Genomic DNA, 19,345 nt, shown 5'->3' with positions numbered 1-19,345 from the left:
CAGGACATCCATTTCCCCATCATTGACTGTATTTTCCGACTTTCCAGGTTTTCACTGATATGCAAAAAAGGTTTTCATATTTTGAGCAAAAAGCTGAGAAAATAGCGTACGTTTGCATATATTGCATGTTCAGATATTCCTACATCAAAATATTCTGGGGGCCTTGAAACTTTTGTGAAAATGATCAAAAATGCTGGTGCTGGCTGGCAACTTTTTTCAGAAACGTCAACACCAACATCCCATGTTATTTTTTCCTCTTTGAGTCCTCGACAGAAAAATATAGAGATGTGTATTTCACTGAATCTGTTTCTCATGGTCTTCTCCTCTCAGAGTCTGCAGAAAGAGCTTCATGGTCACCGTGCGCGTGTGGAGGACGTTCTGGAGCGGGCAGGCGTGATCGCGTCCATCCGCAGTCCCGAGGCAGACAGCATCAGGGACGGCATGGAGCAGCTCCATCACCTGTGGGAGGTGCTGTGGGTGGAGACGGAGCGCCGGCAGCTCATGCTGGATGCCATGTACCAGGCGCAGCAGTACTACTTTGATGTGGGAGAAGTGGAAACCTGGCTCAGCGAGCAGGAACTGCACATGATGAACGAGGAGACGGGAAAGGTAGGAGAGGGAGAACAGAGAGGTCATGTGGGGGTGGGAAACTCCAGACTAGGATGATTTCTATGATTTCTAGGTTTCTATAACTCTGAAAAAGATCAAATATTGTTCAAATTAAATCATGTCAAATACATAAATAATGCTAATGAATAAAGTGTTATCTATTTGGCTCGTATAGATAAAGTTTTTTGTCAATTTCTTTCTTTACATTTATATATGTATTAATACTAGGTTATATATGTGACCCTTGACCACAATTGACCACAATTTTAAATTGAGATTTACCGTATTTTCCGGACTATAAGTCGCTCCGGAGTATAAGTCGCATCAGTCAAAAAATTCGTCATGAAGAGGAAAAAAACATATATAAGTCGCACTGGACTATAAGTCGCATTATTTAGAAATTTATTTCACAAAATCCAAGACCAAGAACAGACATTTAATCTGGAAAGGCAAGTTATTCAACTACACAGAACAACAGGCTGAATAACGTTAAGTGTCCGGTATGTTAACGCAACACATTAACAGTTATTTAGCTACACGATAACATTAAGAACATATACCTGGGAGGCTGAATAGGCTAAATTAACATAAGCCAGCGAGCCCAACAAGCAAGTTACCAATAAACAAGTTCACCAAGCTCCCGCGATCTCATTCCACATCATTTTCTTCATCCTTGGTGTCGCTTTTGAACAACTCCGCCAACTAGAGCGCCCTCTCACGGCTGTAGACGGTAATGTTTTCTCTTGGTTCATCTCAGTCTGAATTAATTTTGATATATAAGTCGCACCTGAATATAAGTCACAGGACCAGCCAAACTATGAAAAAAAGTGCGACTTATAGTCCGGAAAATACGGGAATATTAATTGAGATTTAAAGATAAATTGATACAGATAAAGAATAAATAAGCTTTGCATTGATGTGGTTTGTTATGATAGGACAATATTTGGCCGAGATACAACTATTTGAAAATCTGGAATCTGAGGGTGCAAAAAAATCTAAACATTGTGAAAATCGCCTTTAAAGTTGTCCATCTATGTTGGCAACTGTGCTGCATTCACTCACAAAAATAAATGCTTTATATATTTGTGGTAGGAAATATCTTCATGGATCATGATCTTTACTTAATATCCTAATGATTTTTGGCATAAAAGAAAAATCGTGAATTTTGACCCATACAATGTATTGTTGGCTATTGCCACAAATATACCAGTGCGACTGGTTTTGTGATCCAGGGTCATATATGTTATCATATACAGTATATACACTCACCTAAAGGATTATTAGGAACACCTGTTCAATGTCTCATTAATGCAATTATCTAATCAACCAATCACATGGCAGTTGCTTCAATGCATTTAGGGGTGTGGTCCTGGTCAAGACAATCTCCTGAACTCCAAACTGAATGTCAGAAGGGGAAAGAAAGGTGATTTAAGCAATTTTGAGCGTGGCATGGTTGTTGGTGCCAGACTGGCCGGTCTGAGTATTTCACAATCTGCTCAGTTACTGGGATTTTCACACACAATCATTTCTAGGGTTTACAAAGAATGGTGTGAAAAGGGAAAAACATCCAGTATGCAGCAGTCCTGTGGGCGAAAATGCCTTGTTGATGCTAGAGGTCAGAGGAGAATGGGCCGACTGATTCAAGCTGATAGAAGAGCAACTTTGACTGAAATAACCACTCGTTACAACCGAGGTATGCAGCAAAGCATTTGTGAAGCCACAACACGCACAACCTTGAGGCGGATGGGCTACAACAGCAGAAGACCCCACCGGGTACCACTCATCTCCACTACAAATAGGAAAAAGAGGCTACAATTTGCACGAGCTCACCAAAATTGGACAGTTGAAGACTGGAAAAATGTTGCCTGGTCTGATGAGTCTCGATTTCTGTTGAGACATTCAGATGGTAGAGTCAGAATTTGGCGTAAACAGAATGAGAACATGGATCCATCATGCCTTGATACCACTGTGCAGGCTGGTGGTGGTGGTGTAATGGTGTGCGGGATGTTTTCTTGGCACACTTTAGGCCCCTTAGTGCCAATTGGGCATCGTTTAAATGCCACGGCCTACCTGAGCATTGTTTCTGACCATGTCCATCCCTTTATGACCACCATGTACCCATCCTCTGATGGCTACTTCCAGCAGGATAATGCACCATGTCACAAAGCTCAAATCATTTCAAATTGGTTTCTTGAACATGACAATGAGTTCACTGTACTAAAATGGCCCCCACAGTCACCAGATCTCAACCCAATAGAGCATCTTTGGGATGTGGTGGAACGGGAGCTTCGTGCCCTGGATGTGCATCCCACAAATCTCCATCAACTGCAAGATGCTATCCTATCAATATGGGCCAACATTTCTAAAGAATGCTGTCAGCACCTTGTTGAATCAATGCCACGTAGAATTAAGGCAGTTCTGAAGGCGAAAGGGGGTCAAACACAGTATTAGTATGGTGTTCCCTAATAATCCTTCAGGTGAGTGTACATATTTCTCATAGAAATGTTACATTACATTTTACATGTATCAAATGCTTTTATCCAAAGCGACTTAAAATAGCAATTCATCACAGAGCCAACAATATTCATGGTGTATAGGACAATGTGCAATGTATATAAACTGTGTGTGTGTGTGTGTGTGTGTGTGTGTGTGTGTGTGTGTGTGTGTGTGTGTGTGTGTGTGTGTGTGTGTGTGTGTGTGTGTGTGTGTGTGTGTGTGTGTTGAAAAAAAAGTTGCAAAAATAACTATAATAATTAATTAATATTGCATTTTAAATATACAGTATTCACAGTACTGTATATGATGCCAGGTTTATTAGAAAGCTAGAATAGGAAACAAGTTAGAGCAAGTGTTGCAAAAAAAAAGTGAATAAAATAATTAAAAAGTGTTGCAAAAATAATGAATTATAATCATATATATATAATTACAATATTATGTGGTGGGACCAGTGAAAATGTTGGCAGGATAAGTACACAAGTTTAACTACTCGTCTAACTGGGTGATTATAAAGAAACATCCTCATTGTTGAGACCTGTGTAGACAGCAGTTTTTCAGGAAGCTTTAGTTTCTGGCAAGGACACCTGCAGTAGATTATAGTGTTCTGGGCTGCTGTGATGTTAATATAGATGATGACATTGGAGCAGGATGAGTGTATCTGAGCTGTGTCCTCTCTCTGTTAAGGATGAAGCCAGCACTCTCCAGTTGCTGAAGAAACAGCTGGCGCTGGAGCAGACCATAGAGGACTATGCTGAGACCATCGGCCTGCTGTCTCAGCAGTGTAGACAGCTTCTGGAGCTCGGACATCCGGACTGGTAAATGTTCAGCAATCGCCTGACAGTCAAAGAGAAGCACACATCTCTTTACTGCCATTGTAAAGAAAACTGCAACTGACCAAATCAAACACACAACACTCTTTAGGCTTTTCACTTTTGAGTAATGTCATTACCATCAAACATTTATTTTTATTCCAGTGATAAAAGCTTTCAAGAGTAACAGATTTCACTGATTTTTTTTCCTTTGAATGAAATCCAAGTATGTGTGTGTATGCTTGTGCCTCAGTGAGCAGATCAGTAAGCGTCAGTCTCAGATCGACAGGCTGTACGTGTCTCTGAAGGACCTGGTGGAGGAGAGGAAGTCTCGTCTGGAGCAGCAGTACTGGCTCTTTCAGCTCAACAGAGAGGTGGATGAGCTCGAGCAGTGGATCGCAGAGAGGGAGGTCATCGCCAGCTCCACTGAACTCGGACAGGACTTTGAGCACGTCACGGTCAGTTTTACACCGTTGCATCAGCTATTTCGTATTTATCAGATCAGCTGTAGCTCTTCTGTTTCTGTAAGTCCCCATGAAATCAAAATTGTAGTTTCTTGGCTTTTAGCATGACTATGTTCGCCTTAATGTTATCTATAAGCTAGTGTGGTCCAAAAACAATGGCAAAGGAGATATAAGCATCCAAAACTTACAGTCTCTCACTTCCACCAATATGGATAAATGATTTTGATGACATCACTCTGCACTTCAGCTTCTCATCAGATTTTCTGTCCAATCAAATGCTCTCTAGAATCTGAAGCTCCGCCCCCTACATTATAAATAGAAGCTGAAGCTGCGGCTAAAATGTACTATTTTCTACATGGTGAATGGCACATAGTGCAGTATATAGGGAATAGGAAACGATTCAGACAGTGTAAATATGCTTTACATTGGGGATTTCACGTTAGTGTCACACGAACCTGAGACACGAGAGCACACAGTCTGCTCCGGTCTAGAAACACGAGAGCACAGAGCGGATCATATGTGCGAGTCGGAGAAGACCATAAAACGTATCGGACCCATTTGAATTCTGCACAGAATGCTGTATTTTAAAGTGATATAGAGGAGATTAGGAGGAGAAATGGTTCGAGATTAGGAGGAAACTGTGGCGTTACCGAGCTCAACGGCTCTGGCTGAGGTGTGATGTAAACAAAATGGTATTGGCTATTTTTAAAAAGGGGAGGAGCTTTTCAATATGCCCCGCCCTGTCTTCCTGTTTCTGTGGAAATTACATCAACAAATTGAATAATGCTGCGCGTTTCAAGGCACTTCAGTGGAACTTTAACACTTCTGTCCTGTCATGATGACACTTTTCCTGATCCTCAGATTCTGCAGGAGAAATTTACAGAGTTTGCAGCGGAGACAGGGAGCCTGGGGCACGAGAGGGTCACAGCCGTTAACCAGATGGTTGATGAGCTCATAGATTACGGCCACGCGGACGCAGCCACCATCGCTGAATGGAAGGATGGCGTGAACGAGGCCTGGGCGGATCTGCTGGAGCTGATGGAGACGCGGGGACAGATGCTCGCTGCCTCACACCAGTTACACAAGTTCTTCTCTGACTCTCGAGAGGTATGTAGAAATAGGAAATGCAGACCATCTGATTAATTAAAGTATCTAAAATGAGTGATGTTTCCAAAGGACATCATAACTATGACTATTGCTCATATTAAATTATCTCTGTTGCTCATTGGGCTCTTCAAATGACTGATTATTAAACTCATCCTGCACCACTTCTTATGGACGTGCATCCATCCAGAACACACTAGCACTGACAGAACATTGCATTAACAACCACTTAGAACATCATATCAGTGCCCTAGAAACCACCCAAATCACTTATGCGCAAACTTAAAATAACGCATAAATATTTTGCGAATAAAGCTCTGTTTCTATCCCATGTGTTCAAGAGAACAAAACTGTCACTTGCTGGGAAATTGTCGCAAAATATCTGTTATAAAAATGGACGTTGCTGCAATCCGGAAAGCAACTTGGGCTCCTAAAATTACTTGCGCCATGTTATCTTGCATTTAGATGCATTAAGTTTGGGAATGCAATCGTGTGAGACAGTTCTGGAAGGTCATTATACCCAACCATTTTGATGACAGCGTTTTATTTATGAGGTAACCCAAAATTAGCATAGAAGTAGATGGATGGAAACATAGCTAGTGTGGTGCCAACTTCTGCAGGAGTAAGCATGTGCATGGGCAGTGTACTTTATATTACTGGTGGAGTAACAGTCCTAGTTCTCCTTGATGTCCTGGGATGTCTTGTGTGTAGTTTTTAATTTATTACAGTGATATTTGTGGGATAATGCTGAGGTATGTTTGTCCTTTCACCTTTAGACTGAGCTCTGTTTGTGTGTGTTAGTGTGTTTTCTGTGTGTACAGGATAATTAAGAGCAGGTATATGTGCTGCATCATGCTGCCACAATGTGTCCGCATGTGTGGAATAACACAAGTCTGTGTGTGTGTGTGTGTGTGTGTGTGTGTGTTTCAGGTGTTAGCACAGATTGAGGATAAGCAGCGGAGGTTACCTGAGGTCCGCGCATGTCAAGGAGGCACTTCAAATACCAGCACTCTACAGAGACTCATGCAGACTTTCGAACATGATATTCAGCTGCTTGTTGCACAGGTGAACTAATGCAACACATCCTAATGCAAGGAATACAAATAGTAAAGTTTGTGGATAGATCTCTACAATAAGTTTCATGACAGTTGCAGCATTTTTATTAAAAAGGGTTGTTTTCCTCAGGTAAGACAGTTACAGGAGAGTGCAGCCCAGCTCCGAACAGTTTATGCCGGCGAGAAAGCAGAAGCCATCGCCATGCAGGAACACGAAGTGATGCAGACATGGAAAGAGCTGCTCATATCCTGCGAGGACTGCCGAATGCAGATCACCACAGCAACAGACAAGTTACGTTTCTTTGGGATGGTGCGTGATCAGCTGATGTGGATGGAGAGCATCATCTGTCAGATAGGAACTGGGGAGAAACCAAGGTAAGACACATGCTGGGACACCTGCTCTATGCTTATAGGAAATCATTAAGGTGCTTTAACATTATAATGCATGAAGGTTTGCGTCAGGTCAGCTGGAGAGCAGCCACTGTGGCCGCTGGAGGGTACTATAGGTATCATACCACGGGCACAAATAAGTGATAAGTTGGTAAGTGCATGAACCACAAGCGTATTTACACATATTACAATTGAGTGTAATAGTATCTATCAAGAGTTCTGTACAGGATTTCTGTTAAGAACACAATAGATCTGTTACAAAATTTAGTGAGCTGCTTTGCTGTCTGCTGCCTACTAGGGTTGCAAAATTCCTGGAATTTTCTAAATTTGAAACTTTCCATGGGAATTAACAGGAATCAATGGGAATAAAATGGAAATTTGCAAAATTGCGGCATCGCCTGTAACAGGGAAATTAAATGTAGTTGATATTTGCAGCATTATCTTGGTTAAAGCAACCAGATTTAATGCAAATTCATTTAAATTTCCACCCTGCACTTACAATTTTGAGGCCACACCCCCTGCATGCACTGTGCATTCCTCCATCACATGCACAGATAATTTCTAGAATCCTGCACACTACAGCAGGACTGAAGCCACACAACTGCATTTGAGCCCAAGGACTACATCCAGTCATGTAAGTTTTGATGATATTACTAGGGTCAACATATTTGATCTAGAACCTAGGTTATAGTTTGATTTAGCATACTGATTGAGGAGTGTTCATCTATTCATCTAGCCTATGTCTATTCATTTGTCCAGCATCAACTGTCAAATATTTTTATCATTCCAGAATATTCCAATAGTTTAGCTAACTATTTATATATCTGTGCATGGCATTGCATTAGTGTTTTTTTACAAGTTTTTTTTTTTTTCTAATCTTATTCTACAGAACAATGCCACGTGCCCCATCTGATGTGTGGATACATTTCACCTCAGCCAGTGTAGAAGGAAAGACTGTGGACATTTGCAAACATGCTTATTTTATTCAACATTCATGCATTTCTGTTGTTCAGTGAAATAATCGATTAAAGTTCTACTCACAAATAAATCAGTCAAAAAAAAGAAAAACTTCATTTGTATTAGTTTGCATGCATATCTGCTTACGACAAACAAACAAAATGTTGTATTTATGTTTGTATAAGATAGTTATATTTATTGTATAAATTGTATAAATTACCCTTAAATTTCCAATGAATTCCCTTTAATTCCCGTAAAGTTTCCAACTTGGAATATTTCCAAAATTCCCCATCTTAACTTCCCATGGAAAGTTTCTGGAAATTTTCCAGAAATTTACAACCCTACTGCCTACATAGGCAACTACCTTCTTAGGCTACAACCTTACCAAAGAGAATTTGAAATGCTTTTCAAGTGGCACTTTTCATGTAAAATGTACGGAGCAAATTGATTTCAATAGAGTCTGACTTTGCATGTTGCTAAGCTAACACAGTATGCACAATAATTAGATAAAAATAACTTTTTATTGATACTTTTCAGTATTTAATGAACAATATTTATATTTAATAACATTTTTCTTGACAGTACAACCACTGAGATTGCTGTAATGCATTCTAGGTTGGCCTTCTCTGCAAAGGGCGCATGCGTTGTTGCCTTAGAAGGTATTTTGCCAAAAGACTTTATCTTAGAAGTCAGCATAATGTTTCTTCCTACTAAAACAGCTTTTGCTGTTAAAAAGGCTGTCTTGGTAGACAGCTCACTAGGTTTTGGAACACAGCTATTGTGCTTATAAAGAACCTATAATACTGGAAAACTTCAGGAGCCATCATGGACACTTTTCATCGTGTCAAAATGGCCTTCTGTTGCTGTTTCTTTCTTTGGGCAGACTTGGCCCATGTATTCTGGCCGGAGTAACTCTCTCTCCTCTCACTGTCAGCTCTTTCCTCAGAGCTTTAATGGGATATGGGCTCTCTGGTGCTTGCAGGGATGTGTCATCCGTGGAGGTCCTGATGAACTATCACCAGAGCCTCAAGAGTGAGGTGGAGGCCCGCAACAAGAGTGTCCTACAGTGTATCGAGATGGGCAAGACTCTACTGGCCGCCCGGAACCCTGCGTCAGAAGAGGTGACACACAAAACAGCCAGCACAACCTGTTCAGGAACTATTGTGATGCTTAACTCACTGCAAGACCCAAAACATACTCTTTGCATGTTCAATTTCACACATTGTTGCAATCCGAAATGTGTCAGACCACAATTACACTTCTTCTTCTACAGTCAGTTCTCTTTTAAAAATTTTAAGTTGACATGTTTATAAGTAGCTACCTGATCCTGAATGAGTTTATTCCCCCTTGTAAAGCTGTCTTCTGTCAGTACCTGATGATGAAGTTGTTGAATGTTTCAGATTAAAGAAAAGCTGGAGAAGGTTTTGGACAAGCAGCACGAACTGACTGAGAAATGGGACAAACACTGGGAAGAGTTGCAGCAAAGTTAGTTAAATGAGACTAATACAGAACAAACATTATGCATAAATTATATAATCAGTGTCATGGTGTTCCCAACATCTCACTCTCATTCTGTGTCTTCTCAGTGTTGGAGGTGCATCAGTTTGCTCAGGAAGCAGTGGTAGCAGAGGCCTGGCTCACTGCTCAGGAACCCTTGCTAAGTAGTAATGAGCTAGGCGGCAGTGTGGATGAGGTTGAGCAGCTGATTCGCAGACACGAAGCCTTCCGCAAAGCTGCTGCCACATGGGAAGAGCGCTTCAGCTCTTTACGTCGTCTTACCACGGTAACAGCGACCAGCCAAAGAAGCCCAAGGGCCAGGGGTGTCCAATTCTGCTCCTGGAGAGCCAGTGTGCTGCTGAGTTTACTTACAATCTGGCCACACACACTTGCCTCGAAGTTTTGAGTAATCCTGAAGACCTTGATTAGCTGGTTCAGCTGTTTTTGATTAGGATTGGAGCTGAACTCCAAGAGTGCTTCTCAATACTCAAATTGATGCTTCCTCGTTTCCTCGCTCCTCCGTCCTCCAGCCTGTGACCCAGAAACCGATCGAACTCAGCCATCTTGAAGGATGTCTCAATTCTCTAATTGCACCGCGAGGAACGAGGAGTGAGGAAGCTTCCAGAGGAGCTATGAGTGAGGACGCACAGGTGTATCCTATGCACAAGTCTTTCTTGTCGAGAAACCTGCCGCAACTATGAATTCTCCTCCCCCTTTACATCTGTAACAATAATTTAAATTTATGCTTTTCCTTTGCAGTTAAAATAAACCACACTTCTCACATATTTCAACAGGACATCTTGCTTTATTATTATTTATTATGAATTTCTTAAATAACCAAACTTCAACAGCAGAAGGGCAGATCCCTTGAGCACAGCTGATGATGTTGTGATCAAGAATATTCCTATGTACAAATAAGATTTCCTTCAATTCCTCTGCCCTCATTTTATTCCCTTGCATCTTTCCCTCGCATCCTACAAGGGGTGCAGCTGAGACGCGAGGAAAGGAAGTGAGGAAAGGAAACGAGGATGCACAAATAAGAAATGAGAAGCACCCTAAGAATAATGGTCCAGCAGTTGCAGGATTGGACACCCCTGGTCATAACCACAAAATAGGTCCACACGGCTCTGTTGTTGATGACAGAAAAATGTACCAATATCAAGCAGCAATTGTATCTAACTACTTTTGACTATTGTGGCGACTGCCATTTTGTTTTTTAACATGATATTCTGATGGTCAGGCAAGAGAAGTCGGCGCTTTCAACTAAGTCAAAAACATTTAAATCTATAACGCATCAATAGTTCAAAAGCATCTATAGTCTACCTACTGACACTCAAAAAAGTTACAAAGAGATTAATTATGTGTATAGCATAATGTCCTTTCCTTAAATTATGTTACAGGGAGGAATTGTGGATGTATAAAATATAACAAATTCTCTCGTTTAATGGTTTAGGTAGAGAAGATAAAGGCAGAGCAGAGTCAGCTTCCCCCAACTCCTTTGTTGGGACGGAAAGTTTTCTTGGACCCTCAGGACTCTTCTCCTGCGCGCAGTAGCCCTTCCTCCATCATAAGACAGACCATTTATGAGCAGGGTGACGCCCGGTTGGAGCGCATCACTCCTCAGCCCTCTCCCTCTTCTGTGGCTCGCAGACTTGGCTCTACTGTGGCCAACTATACTCCCATCATGAATGGAGCTGCTACTTTTCGCCTTCAAGAAGCCAGGAATGCTGGGATTGTTGGCGTGGCAGCAGGACTGGGCACTGCTATGGAGCATAAGGTCACCCAATTGCGAGCTGAATTCAAGGCTCAAATTCCACAGCAGAAGATCGAGCACATCCATGAGGTGGTCCACCCCCTACTGGAGAGAGAGAGGGAGCGGTATCATGAGAACGTGATGGCAGAGGTGGTGCTTCAGGAGCCAGGCGGAGGACGGGAGCGGCTGAACAGCGTGGTGGGAGGGAGCGGGAGCAGTCGCTCAGAGCTGGTGGTGGAGCAGCATCCCCCACCGAGGGAGTCGCGTTTGGAGAGACAACTGTCTACCGAGCAGCTGATTCAAGCACGGAGGGACGAGCTGCCTCAGGAGGTGTGGAGGGAACGAGCTGAGAGGGCAGAGAGGAGGCTGGAGAGACAGACATCTAGTGAACAGGAGGGTCATGAGGTGCGGCGTAGGGAGCGACATCGGCTGGAAAGACAGGAGAGCAGTGAGCACGAGGCCAAGGAGCAGTCAGACAAGCGCTCTGGAGGCGGGTGAGTGACTGCGTTTGTGACCGCAAACAACCCACCTTAGAAACAACTTCCCTTTTCAGTGTCACCTTGGATCCACTGACTATCATTTAATCTTACCCATTATTACCCAAACCAAAACAGTTGATTTAGGCTGCTTAGGCTTTTCCAAAAACTTGCCAATTGTAAAAAGAAGTCATTTGATTCCAGTTAATCTCATTGAAATGCAAGTTACAGCAGTGATATCGCTAAGATTTGATTAAAAAAGTGTTATAATAGTGACATTCTGATGGCGAACTTGTCCTTTAGGCATCCACATGCCAATCATCAAGTCAGTTCACAGCAATAGAGGTTCAATAAAGAGGTTAACTTTTCACTTAATCCAATCAATTCACAATTGAATCCTCATTTCGTACATTGTCTTGTTAAACATCCTGTTTTATTTGTCACATTAAGTAAGTAAAAGGATTGTAAATGCCATCCAATATTGACTTTAAAGCTTTGAAGTAGTACGTTCTCTATTTATGCAAAATGGCATTTCCAGGTCTCAGATTTCCCTTTGTTGTTGGCAGGGAGAAAAGGACCACGCTAGCTGAGATTGTGGAGCAGCTTCAGGAAAGGGAGGCAGCACAGGTGTGTAAACAATCTAATGTTTATCCTTTGTTTTAAACTACATTTTATGCCACATGCACATTACTGTATATTTCAGGCCCGAGGAGAGATTCCACGTCTACCCAATGGTGTTCCTGAGAAGTCTTCTCGACCGGACAGGCCACGGGCTCGCGACAGACCCAAACCGAGAAGAAGACCACGACCCAAGGAGACAACAGCTGGCGAAACGCGACGCTCGAGGTCTGCGCCAGCCCAGAGCAGCCCAGCAGTACCCCTGCCACCCACCCACACGGCCCAGCACGAAGGGTTCCTCTTCCGAAAAATAGACATTGATGGCCAAAAGAAGAGTTCAAACAGGTGGGGTTTTGTGGTCTAAAAATGGCATGGAATTAGCATGGAAACGGCTAAATCGAAAATGCCAATCAGTATGATTGGTTATTCAAAGCTATGCTAATGTTGTGATTAGCATTGTGTACTAATGCTTAGAGCATTAACATTTGTTAACACAAGGCAGCTCTTATTTTCTTTCACCAAGTTTCAACTCAAACTGGGTTATGCTTGAATGCTTTACAAGCCTAAAAGGGTTCCTGAAGTTAAACTGAGGAGCAGCTGTTTGGCTGTCATTACTGATTACAAGTTTCATGTCCAGCAATGGCAGAAAATAGCTAGCTGCTTGCCACTTGCATGGTAACACTAAAATCGGTGGATGATGCTGTGTCAGAAGACCAACAGATGCTGGGTTTCTGAAGCCATGGCTAGCAAGGTATGAAGCCTTCGCCTCTCACAGCTTTATTCAGCCATTTTGTACAAGACCGGATACGGCACCTCGGCAGCCCAAGTCACAAAGCAATCCATTGCATTGAGTTTAAGGAACTCAAAAGAATGGCTGTCTGTTCTTTTGTAGCATGTATGTGCACATAGTTTGCCTGTCAACTGAAGCCATTTTTATGCATTTACGCCGCAGTATATCTCATTAACCAAAATCTCTCTTCTTTTTTGTGCTCTCTTTGCCAATGACTGTTCTTCTCCCTCTCTACAAAGGTAAGCTATGGTCTGCCTATCTATGTCTAAAGGTCTTGTAATGATCTCTGCAGCAGTTTGGTCTTGCTCAGTCATAAGGGCTGGTCATCCCAGACTCCGCAGGTGAGTAGCTAGTCGGCACATGGTATCGGATGGGCCCTGATGGCCAAATCTTGTGTTTTCTTTCCCACATTACAGCAGATCTTGGGTGAACCTGTACTGCGTGCTGAATAAAGGTGAGCTGGGCTTCTATAAGGACGCGAAGAACACCGCCACACCTTACAACAACGAGCCGCTTATCAACCTGAGCCGTTGTGCCTGTGATATCAACAATGGTTACAAAAAGAAGAAGAATGTCTTCACGCTCAAGTACTTCACTGGCTTTTTTATTAGCTTTTCCAAAAAGATTAGCTACGTGTTTAGTGTTCACTTTTCATAACATTAATTTTGCTTTATAATTTTAGAACTAAGGATGGAAGTGAGTTTCTGTTCCATGCTAAAGATGAGGTGAGTTGCTTTTTTTTTTATATCCTAGTTGGTTTCACATCTGTGTATTTAAGTCATAACCAGGCCTACTGTAGATGGGATTTGCAGACCTTTTCTGCAAAGTAGACTTTTGGAGCATACAGTAGAAGCTGGTCTGTTGCTGTTTTAAGGTGGTTTACCAGCTTAAACCAGCTTGGCCAAGCCAGTTCAGCAGTCAGTAGTCCAGTTGACCAACCATCTAGACCAGCTTGGAAAAGCTAATGACTATGAGTAACCAGTTGGAATCCATGTGAAACCAGTTTCCACCCTAAGCAGCTTTCTTTTGGATTTCCCAAGAGGAATTACAAGCTTATTGAGAGCATCCATCCTTAAAGGGTTAGTTCACCCAAAAATGAAAATTCTGTCAGTAATTACTCACCCTCATGTTGTTCCAACCCCGTAAGACCTTCGTTCATCTTTGGAACACAAATTAAGATATTTTTGATTAAATCTGAGAGCTGGATCACTCCTCCATAGGCTTCTAAGACATTATAACTTGCTGGCCCAGAAAATGCATTAAAGACATCGTTAATATAGTCCAAGTGACTCCAGTGGCTCAACCTCAAGTTTATAAAGCGACGAGAATACTTTTTGTGCGCTAAAAAAAATAACGACTTTATTCCACTCAACTTCATTTCCTTCTCTCTGGGCCTCGAGTTTCTTCACGTAGTGTAACTGCGCAGCGCATCTGTGTTGTACGTCACACGTAGGCTCACTATTGGCCGACGCTGGTCATGTGTGTGATGCGTGTGACGTACAATACAGATGCGCTACGCTTAAACACTACGTGAAGAAACTCGAGGCCCAGAGAGAAGGAAATGAATAGTGGAATAAAGTCGGGGTTTTTTGTTTTTTTTTTGCACAAAAAGTATTCTCGTCGCTTTATAAACTTAAGATCGAGCCACTGGAGTCACTTGGACTATATTAACGATGTCTTTAATAACTTTTCTGGGCCAGCAAGTTATAATGTCTTAGAAGCCTATGGAGGAGTGATCCAGCTCTCAGATTTAATCAAAAATATCTTAATTTGTGTTCCAAAGATGAATGAAGGTCTTACAGGGTTGGAACAACATGAGGGTGAGTAATTACTGACAGAATTCTCATTTTTGGGTGAACTAACCCTTTAATCAAATTCAACAAAATATTTAATAAAGAAACAAATCATTACATTGACTGGTAACTGTTTTTGTGTGAAAACATGTTCTGAGTCTTCAATCTCTCTTTGGCCTGCAGGACGATCTGAAAATCTGGATCACAAGTATAACCGCCAGTATAAGTGAGCATGAAGAGATTAACAAACAGGGGCAGACCAATCCAACTACCTCATCTACTGACGAGGGAACGCGCAGGGAGGGCAGCAGGGCAGGCGGTTCGGAAAGAGGCGAAAAGTCCGACCGAGCCGACGTGGGATCGGTGCGTTCAGACAAGGGTGAAAAGCCTGAGAAAAAGACAGGCAAGAAGAAATGAGACACCCAAAAACAGTGAGACAGGAGCCAGGACTTCGGAAATCCTGGAAAGTGCTCTGACGGAATCAGGAAGCGAAGGCGTCACTGTGAACTCCCTTTATGTCTTGCTGTCCAGCTGAGTGTGGAATCAGGCAGCGCGGAGGTGCACGGAGCTCATGTGTCAGTGAGCGCCCTCTAGTGGCTGCCGAGGACAATTCAGGAGCTCCATATGGGCCAAAGAGCTGATAGCATAGGCAAATGGAGGATAAAAGAGAAAGATGTTATAGTCAAGTAGCTCATGAAGATTATTTTCTAATCCGTCTGTGAAAAAGATGACCCATATGTATGTGTACCCGTCTCTTTCTCTTTGTATATTGTACGTCTCGACATCAGTTCTATACAGTCTCACGCTGAAGAGAATGGAAATATGCCAAATTCTTTCTCAAGGTTGGTCTTTTTTCTGAAGAGCATGTTTTGTCTGTTTATTTGTAAGTTGTTTTGCTCTTTTATACTATTAATGTGTTGATTTGTATTCATTGGCTCTTCCACACGATTTTGATTCTCGTCTTGCCACTTTGTAGACCACGTTTGAACGCCATGACATATCAGAGCATGCCTACAAGGTTTAACTTTCGAATGAAGAACGGTATAAACGGTTTGTTTCAAATAAAAAGAAGCAGCTCATCTGCTGTGTGTATTCTCAGATCTGATTTCTAGGGTTTGTTGGTTTCCTACACAGATTTTTCCCCAATGTGCAGGAAAGTCTCAATCATTAATCTCATATTATGCATTAAATGTTGAGCGTTGAGTGAGTTCATTTGCTCTTTTAATGACCAAATCAGTTGTGTATGTGTCTATGCATGTACGCATTGCATACGTCATCAAGCTATTCTGAATGCGAGATCGGGTTTACATCATTTTATTCATACTCAAAAAAGTCTTCCAAGCACAGAACTCCAGAGGCCCTTTTTTTTTTTGTCAGTTTAACTACATGTGATGTTTCTCTCGACCTTATTTCCAAGCATTGCACTGAGGACTGAAAGGATGCAGGCGTTTGACTTAACTGGTGATGTATGTTTGTAAGATAACCGAATGCCATGTAGATGTTATAATGTGATTGTCTTTCCTGATTGGCAGAAACCGGGTGAAATACGTCTTTGAATCGTGTAGTTCTGCAGGTAATAGTATAGAAAGCCCATAGCTAGCAAAAATGCAAGGTATATTGCAAGAAAAGCGGCATATGCTTTAGACAGCTCAGCAAATGATCATGACACAAATCTAATTTTGTTCTTTTGAGGTCCATCCATACACATGCACAAACTGCAGTCGAAAATGAGCTGACTACATGATGACGATTTTCCATGCAAAGTACAGGGTTGAAACTAAATGTCATAGTATGTTAAAGCCAAACGTAATGGTTTCAGGTATCATATTTGTGCCTCACTGTCCTAAAGTCTGTCAGCTGTAGTCCTTTAAATGTAAAAACGGCTAAATCATGTTAGAAGCAATGGTCCTCTTTCTGTAAAGAGAAATGTAAACCAATCATTAAGAGGGAGGAGATGATGTTCATGTAAGTTTTGTTTTCTCTCTGCAAGTTCATGTTTGTTCCTTTATCTGAACACAGCGTCATGCAAATGCTTTTGTAATGTCCCTGCTTTGAAATATACAATTGTCAGCTCTCATTTCTCTATACAATCTCAAAGTATTGTATACTGTATATATCTAAAGAGTTTTCTGTGTATCGGGTCTGAATTTCTCTTCCTTTGACGCCCTTGGTTTTGTCTCCAAGTCTAATTTTTGGTACAAAAAAATAAATAAAAATCCTATTTTTATGCAATAGAATAACTTATACAGGCAGAAGGTATGCAGTTAAAGTATCCAACGTGGTGGCGAATGGAAATAACGTATACACTTGCAAGTAGAAAATTTATGCAACTTTTCCTTTGCACTAAATTACTGCCCCATTGCACAGTGCTATTGTGAGCGGAGGATTGGTGCTTGAGGGTCTTTACTACAAAACGCATTCATTCAGCTACTTATTTACAGAAATCTCCAGAAAATTCTGCTCTAATGCCCCCGACTCACACTTTCTGCTTCCTGCTGCTTCTTCCACATACGAGCTGATGGACATGAATGTGCAAGTTGAGTGTGTAATTGGAAACGTTTATAAAATGTTATTAAATCCCAGATGGATCTGATCCATTGAATCAACAGAAAGCACAACCCCAACAGTAAATATTGCCCTCTTCAGCTCCTGCTCTGATCATTTTAGGGGTTTATCGTGGTGTCTATATTCTTAAAGTGCTTTAATTACTTTTATATATAAAGTATCACACGTGTTATGTGGGTTTTATCATGGCAGATGAACCCTCATAGTAATATTTTTTATCTTCTTTAAATGTTTGGGTGCGGCTGAAACCCCGTGTCCTGTGGATAGTGTCAGACCCTTAAGCACCACTGGTTTTAGCTCAGCAGCTCGATGACCTGTACAAATTGTAACTGCTTCTGTACAGACAAAAATGCTCTTTTTTCCCGCTGTGATATAAGAACATTTTATGGGTTTTAATATCAGTTTTGAATATCAGTGGGGTTATTTCTCCAAAGCTCAAAGGAAAGAAATTGGAAGGAAACTGGGCAATTCAGGTTGCATGAATAACATTGTCCCTGTAATGGTTCTGCTGTGCATGATGAAACCACTGTCATTCTCACTCACAACCACTGTACAAGGGTGACACTAATACACATGGAAACAGTGAATGAATGAATGCTGTATAATTCAGATCCTGACTGACTCTGTACAGTTAATTCCTTGATAAATACAGCTTGTGATATGTCAAACGTCTCATTTTTCATTTCTTCTTATATTGGCATCCTCATGTCCTTGTAAAGACCTTGTTACAAGTTAGAGCTGCACGATTATGGAAAAATGAGAATCATGTTTTTGTTGATTAAAGATCACAATTAGACGACAAAAAAAAAACGTAATTTACTAAAGGTTCTGACAAAATGTTAATGACTGCAGTCTATTGAAAATATCTAATGAGTTAGATGTTTTTAAATCTGGAACTATACGGTTATCCGGACCACACCTATTTGGGTAGGGTTAGGGTTTAAATGAATGATTCAACGACTCATAAAGAGGATATCAAAACCATAAAAATGTTTAATTTCTTTAAGAATCAGCATTTTTTGAACGAATCTCTTGAGTAAACTATAAACTTTTATCCCAGTACTTCTGTGATCATTTGAATTATTGTAACAGAAACACTGTGTGGACTGTTTGTGAAGCAGTTTTATACTGTACATGACAGCTTTGTTAATTTTAATTTTAATCTCTGGCTCAGCTGCAGCACGAGCACATAATTGACATCGAGGAATCGTTGTATAAGATCGTGCGAGTGTTTGAATCGAAATCGCGATATTTTAACGATGATTAATTGTGCATACTGCTAAAGTAGGCCACTGTGCATGTAGCTAATTGTCTTTAATTTGTTATCAGCCATAGCTGTAAATCTGTTCTAGAAACCAGAACATATATGAAATGTTTTGTAGGCTAATAGGCCTATTGTTTTGCAATATATTCATATACAGCATTGGTAAAGAAACATGACTGATGCACTCAGCAACAAATAGACTGACGGCCTCAGATGTTTCTAGAAACGTAGACATGTTGACGTGTTGTTGGCTACTTCCAACTCAAAGTACATAAAAATAATGCTAGAAAATGTTAATAAGTGTAGATATAGGCTACTTCAAAAATATTTGATTAGGCCTTGTTCGCCTTAGCAGTTTTCACACATAATCTCCGATTCAATTTTTGTCAATGTGGACATTCTTTTCTTTTGTTCTTTCTTTCTTTGTCTATGGATGTGAGTGTGACCATAGACCTATAATAGCCAATATTTAAGCAATATCATTAGAAACAGCGATGTCTCAATATACAACAGTTTGATAAACCTTTTAGACAATATTGCTACATTGTATTTTTTTTCTGCCAAAGAAAATAGTTCCAAATATTATATTATATTATATTATATTATATTATATTATATTATATTATATTATATTATATTATATTATATTATAGCTTCTATAACTGAAAGTGTTTCTGAAGTGCATTTTGGATAGATGTGAAAGCC

General features: G+C 41.0%; 2 protein-coding genes across 5 annotated transcripts in view; one reads left to right on the top strand and one right to left on the bottom strand.

Annotated features, from left to right (window-relative positions):
• Positions 1 to 4,069, bottom strand: part of lbhl (LBH regulator of WNT signaling pathway, like) — a 489,980-nt gene extending 485,911 nt beyond the window's left edge. The window contains exon 1 of the mRNA XM_079874452.1: positions 4,055 to 4,069. The gene's annotated coding sequence lies outside the window, so the exon portion shown is untranslated. The remainder of the gene's footprint in view (positions 1 to 4,054) is intronic.
• Positions 1 to 18,038, top strand: part of sptbn4b (spectrin, beta, non-erythrocytic 4b) — an 88,406-nt gene extending 70,368 nt beyond the window's left edge. Inside the window, exons 23-37 of one of the 4 annotated variants that reach the window (XM_079874321.1) lie at positions 331 to 609; positions 3,790 to 3,920; positions 4,168 to 4,372; positions 5,240 to 5,485; positions 6,413 to 6,547; positions 6,668 to 6,912; positions 8,867 to 9,005; positions 9,285 to 9,369; positions 9,471 to 9,667; positions 10,835 to 11,628; positions 12,177 to 12,237; positions 12,314 to 12,573; positions 13,435 to 13,605; positions 13,701 to 13,743; positions 14,995 to 18,038. In XM_079874321.1, the coding sequence (XP_079730447.1) occupies positions 331 to 609; positions 3,790 to 3,920; positions 4,168 to 4,372; positions 5,240 to 5,485; positions 6,413 to 6,547; positions 6,668 to 6,912; positions 8,867 to 9,005; positions 9,285 to 9,369; positions 9,471 to 9,667; positions 10,835 to 11,628; positions 12,177 to 12,237; positions 12,314 to 12,573; positions 13,435 to 13,605; positions 13,701 to 13,743; positions 14,995 to 15,228 (3,225 nt within the window). In that variant the 3' untranslated portion in view covers positions 15,229 to 18,038. The other 3 variants (XM_079874320.1, XM_079874319.1, XM_079874322.1) reach the window with 3 other exon arrangements.
• Positions 18,039 to 19,345: the final 1,307 nt, after the last annotated feature.

The sequence above is a fragment of the Squalius cephalus genome, assembly GCF_949319135.1.
Source record: "Squalius cephalus genome assembly, chromosome: 6".
NCBI lineage: Eukaryota > Metazoa > Chordata > Actinopteri > Cypriniformes > Leuciscidae > Squalius > Squalius cephalus.
This window is presented reverse-complemented; position numbering and strand designations above follow the sequence as displayed.